Raw genomic sequence first — 6,000 nt, 5'->3', positions numbered from 1 at the left:
TTTAAAATAATTGTACATTCGTATATTTTAGAAAAATATTCTTGAAGTGAAAATTCTGTTTATCTTTTTAAGTAAACAATTTACACACAAAAGTAGGCCTACACTAAATACACTTAAAAGTTATGCTTTAGCCTACTACAATTTAACAACTAAAACATACTTAGTACAAAATTAGTTGTTCCAAAATAAACTTTATCACACTCTAATCATTAACACACTTGAAGTATACTAAATTAGTCTGGCTGCAAGTATAACTTAGCATATTATTTTTATTTTTCCGACAGGGCGATTAATCCCTTTTTTAAATTTTACCCTTTTTTCTGTTGCAACAGTATTGTAACCATAGTATTTTGAAGGAATTATGATATGGTACAATTTTGTAATGTAGCCTACTAGCAAAAAAAAAAAAAAAAAAAAAAAAAAAAAAAATATATATATATATATATATATATATATATATATATATATATATATATATTATATATATATATTAAAAGTTCTATGCAACCACATTGCGGTTGTCCGTTTATTTTGCCTGCTGTCCTTACGAAAAGCTGTTTTTACGACGTTTAACAAGCAACCAATCAAAAGTCTGTGCTAAGGTCGTCTGTCACTGAAGACACGCCCACCACAATAATCCGACGTCACTGAAGACATGCCCACCACGAGTAACCAGCTGTCAAGATTATTTCACGTTGCACGTTAGTTTTTAATGACAAACAATCTGAAACCGACCGTTGCGCTGTATAAAAAACGCAACTGTACGCAAACTGGACCAACAGTAGCTACTGTGTTCCTCTTCCAAGAGTAGTTTCTCTTGAAGAGCTCGACGTTAGCTGCAGTAATTAGATTAATCCTGTAAAGAGAGAAATCTAGGCCCATATGCATTAGAGAAGCTAACTGAACATTGCCACCTGTTGCAGAACATCTATAATGGTGAGTTACTCTATTTACTGCTCACTAACAAACTACATGGTGTGAAAGAGATTAAGTGATTTAAAGATTTAACGTTACTTTGAGCAAGTTTGATCTCTGAACTAAAAAACAACAACACAATCGTAGTAACGTTAACTGTTATATACCTAAGTGACGTAGTAGGCCAAATTTTTCGTTGGAGAAAGTGAATGAATGCATTTATTACGTATAAATGAATCTTTGAGTTTCTTTTTACAGCGTTTTATATATTTTTTAAACCACACGTTACACAGTTAAAAAAACAACAACTTAAAAGTGCCAAATACCTTAATCATACCTGCAAATAGTTAGTTGACATACCATATATTTGATAACATACATGTAATTTAATCATTTGACTGTAACTTCCATCAAAGAGCACGTCAAATTATCTATAAACATTTTGTTATGGATATTGTAAAATTCAGTTGAAACTGACAATTTAATTGAATAAAAAATAACAGACAACGCAGAATCCCAGTAAAAGAGATTAATCTGAAAGGTAAATTTATTATATGACTTATGTACAAGTATTTAAATATATACACATTTAACGGCCCATATATCAATCAAAGCCATGTCTTAACAACATTGTGAATGTAAATTGAATGATTTCACTCAATAAGAAATTTTAATGAATAGCAAAGATATCTGAAATGTACATCTAACTCATGGAATTATTGAGTAATAACCCCATGAATTCCAGTAAGCATTAAATTTAAATAATTACAGTATTAACAACATGCCACTCTGGACCCTCTGTGCCAAATCAGGAGGGCTCATCTTACCACAAAGGTCTAATTTTCACTTCAAAGAAGAAAAAGCAATATTTTTTACAAAAAAATCTAAAAACATTTACAAATAGTCACAAAACACTTGTATTCAACATAATTCAGTTTCACATATCAATTTTTAACAGACACAAAATTTGATCAGATTGTTTTCATCTTGTCCTGTCAGTTTATAAACACATTTAAATACTTGTTTAACATGGTAATGGTTTGAATACGATTTCCTCAAAAGTATGTAGACATGACAAATGTTTCTAAAATTGCATTACATAATAAAATATTTTACTGGTGGTTATATATTATTAATTTAAACTCATATATATATATAACCATCCGCTTCACTGACTAACGGCATCATCAGTATAATTCATTGGTCACAATATGAAAGAATTATACAGTGGTATTTTTGTTTCAGGATGAAGAGAGTCCCTTGTCCCTGACTGACATTAGTTTGGCCTGGCTGTGTCACAACGTGGAAGTGCTTTGTGTTGAACAAGAGAATGGGTCACTGCAGCTCCGCCACTGTCCTTTATTTCCTCAAGAGTTGGCTGATCAGCTGCTGCACAGGATGGCTCATGAGGGTAGCTAAAAATGATATATTTTTCCAAAAATCTCAATATTTTATATTTTATTTGATGATATTCCTGATATATATATACATACATGCATACATGCATACATACATACATACATACATACACACATACAGTGTTTCCCTTACAATGTATTCAGCATTTTCAGCGCCGCTGCAAAATCTTTCCATGAACAGTAATATCACGACATTCACTTACACACCTAAAAACACTGAGACATGGCGACCGGCGGCGCTGCATGCGGTGGCTCTGAGTCCACTTGATGACAAGCGAAGAGAAAGCGTTTTTTGCACGTGCAAATTCGTTATTTCAAATGTGGCATACGAGCTCATAATAGATGCAGAGAATGTCTAATAAGGGGAGAACTGTCACTCTCAGTAAACTTCTGGCTTCTGAACTGGTTGCAGTTTCACTCTGGTTCCATATGAGGGCGCTCACAGGACGAGTGCAGAATGAATGGAGGTCTATGGATCTATACCCCTCAAAATCCACTTTTCTCAGGATATAATTTTGTCTAGTAATTTGAATGTTGTATTCGAAAGGAGATGCAAAGAAATTACAGATTAGTGGGTGTTAGATTTTTTTAGAGTCACTCATTGGCTTTAAAAAGTCTTTCAAAATGTCAATGACGTCATACACATCGTACGACCAGAGATACTGCTTTACGGCAATCCTTCAGTCACTTTGTTGCTTTCACGCTCTTCACTTTCTTTTCTTTCGAGGCATCGACAACACCGCTGACACAGGTGCTAGAAGAGTGTTTGTTTTGTTGTTTTAAAAGACCACGCCGAAAATACACACACACATTCTGGCCCCGATTCGTATGTCACGATGCCATCAAGCGGTATCTCTGGTCGTAATCAGTCCTTCACTGACCAATCAGCGTTCATCAGCAGAATGCTAGCTTGTAAAAGGCAAGAACAACTCAACCTGTAAGAAATCGAAAGGACATAAGTACTCCTTCATTCAACTTTCGATCTATAACCCTTGTTGAACTTGCAAAACCTACAATCATTTTGCACTCAGGGCGATCGGCCCCCAGTGGAACTCTGGTGGAACTACAACCAAAATTCGTTCCAATAGGGCTTAATACGCTGATTTCACGCAGCCGTTATTTTGAAATCGAAAGCGAGGCTCCGGTGGGAAGAAAACCGGAAGTGTCGTCTTTACGCCATCGCATTCGTGACTCTTTTATCATTATTGTTGTTTAATGTAGAAATTAGTTATTCTAAAAATGTAACATACATTTCTTTCATACTTTAGACCAGTGTTTCTTAACCTCTCCTGAAGGGACCCCCTGACAAGACATGTTTTTGTTTTAACCCTGAAATGGCACACCTAATTCAATTAATTAAAGGCTCAAAGGCTTAATGTGTAGCTGACTAATTGAATCAGGTGTGCCATTTTCAGGGTTAAAACAAAAACATGTCCTGTCAGAGGGTCCCTGCAGGAGAGGTTGAGAAACACTGCTTTAGACTATATACAGTGAAATTCATTTATAATTTTTTTTTTTCAGAAAGTAAAAAAAAAAAGCAGGAACGAACTATATACATATCCTATATTGGATATTAACATCCAATAGTGTAAATTGCGGCAGCAGCTTCAGGTTGGTAGTCAAAGGCATTGTTGTTCATCTTTACTTCCGGGGTTCTTCCCACCGGAGCCTCGCTTTCGATTTCAAAATGGCGGCTGTGTGTAATCAGCGTATAGGGAGTCATAGATATTAACACTAGATGTCGCCTTGGCTACGGCAGTTCATTGGAACAAATGCGTCAATAGAGCCGCCATCTTGAAACGGGAGCCCCTCATCAGCGTCAATGTAGGAAAAGGACTAACGGAAATAAAATCACCATAAATCGTAATGAATGCGATTTTTTTTTTTTTTTTTTTTTTTTTTGTTGTTGTTGTTTTGGTTCGTTCCAACGGTCAGATATGTATTTATTGTAGAGTCTAGAGAAATTTTACAATCTTGTGAAATGTAATCCCTTGCTGTCTGGTTTTTAGATTTCGTTCATGTGAACATCCATACGCAGCACAAAAGTCCGGCATCATCCATGAATTCAGCATTACCTAGCTACTTCCTATGACAAGACCCCTGTTCCAACATGGTGGCGGTTTTGACGCATGCTTAGAACCCCAAGGCGACATCTAGTGTTTATATCTATGATAGGGAGTGAACAGCTCCGTAAACGGGCTCTGATAGACGCGATGTGGCGCCTCTGTTCATGGTTGCATAGCAACGACAGACGCCACGGTTGAGCAAGCGCTTGTGGAAATAAGCAGACTTTTTTTTTTTTTTAGATTCTTAAAAAAAAGAACATCATGTAATAATATTTCACAATATTAGCCTACTGTTTTTTCTGTATTTTTGATTAAATAAATGCAGTCTAGATGAGCATAAGACTTCTTGAACTCTCTGCACGTCCCTGGATTTTAATGTTCAAAATGTCTACAGGATAAAGTAAATGAAAGTACTGGTTAAAAGATGTATCTAAGTGTGTTACAGAAAAAAAGATCAGTAGTGCATGTGTGAGAGGAAAGAGACCTCGAGAGAGAGACCATCATTTTCCCCCTATCAATTTCTACCTTATAGCTGAAAATTAACACAAAAGAAAAACGTGAATAATCCTGTCTAAAATTATAAAATGAAGGTTTCTGTTTGTGACCAGTTCAAGGTACGTGCTGCAATAATCATGCCTTGAATCTGTTGATGGTATGTCATATTTGTTTCTCTCAAAATGTCCATTTCTATCCACAAAACTTGCCGGATTAATGACGGAAAATGTACATAGTACATTTCACAATGGTGTGTTCTGTAGGGGCAGCGGAGAATAAATCTACACAAGCTATTGTTGACTGTATTAAGAGACTGAAGGCTGGAGGCTGTAGTATTTTGATATACAATGTCAGCATAATCCAAGATTGGCAGTAAAAGTTGAGAAACAATTCTTTTTCTGACAGGATAATTAAAACAGTTAATTGATTGATATAAAATTCTAAGTGTACAGTTGAGCTTATTAGTTATATTATGAGCCTGAGTGCTAAAAGAAAGATCGGAATCAAGCCAAAGGCCAAGATACTTAACCTGCCTAGTAGATTTTAAAGGAGTTTGATCCATAAATGTAATTTTTAGTAAATTTTCAGATGAAGGACTCTTTCTTTTTAAAAAGCATTGAATATGATTTTGATTTAAGTAGAAGCTTATTTGACAATAGCCACCACTCGACTGAATCAAAACCATTTTGTAATGTAGTGCTGATGTCATAAATATTAGGTTTGGAACAATAAATGACCGTATCATTAGCATAAAGTTGAATATTGTATCCAGTGCAACTACGTGGAAGATCATTGATAAATATCGAAAATAATAAAGGCCCGAGAGAAGAGCCTTGAGGAATTCCTCTGTCAGTTCCTGTGAACTTAGACATGCTGCCCCAACAGGACACACACTGGCGACGATTATGCAGATAAGAATTGAACCAAAGCAAAGAAGAAGTGGACAAACCAAAAGAATACAATTTTTCTAAAAGTAAATAATGATCAACTAAGTCAAAAGCTTTAAGATCTAAAAATAATGCACCTGTACACATATGATTATCAAAACTCCAGAACACATCATTGGTAAATTTAAGAAGTGCTGAAGGAAATATACAAGAAGAGAA

General features: G+C 35.2%; 1 protein-coding gene across 2 annotated transcripts in view; it reads left to right on the top strand.

Moving 5' to 3' along the window:
• Positions 1-632: 632 nt before the first annotated feature.
• Positions 633-6,000, top strand: part of zyg11l (zyg-11 family member, cell cycle regulator, like) — a 36,430-nt gene continuing 31,062 nt past the window's right edge. Inside the window, exons 1-2 of one of the 2 annotated variants that reach the window (XM_077247105.1) lie at positions 633-936; positions 2,161-2,326. In XM_077247105.1, the coding sequence (XP_077103220.1) occupies positions 934-936; positions 2,161-2,326 (169 nt within the window). In that variant the 5' untranslated portion in view covers positions 633-933. The remainder of the gene's footprint in view (positions 937-2,160; positions 2,327-6,000) is intronic. The other variant, XM_077247113.1, reaches the window with a different exon arrangement.

This window comes from Siphateles boraxobius, unplaced genomic scaffold, assembly GCF_051911475.1.
Source record: "Siphateles boraxobius isolate OS27281-9 unplaced genomic scaffold, OSU_SipBor_1 1, whole genome shotgun sequence".
In the NCBI taxonomy this organism is placed as follows: Eukaryota; Metazoa; Chordata; class Actinopteri; order Cypriniformes; family Leuciscidae; genus Siphateles; species Siphateles boraxobius.
The sequence above is the reverse complement of the archived record's forward strand: the minus strand, read 5'-3'. Positions and strand labels throughout refer to the sequence as shown.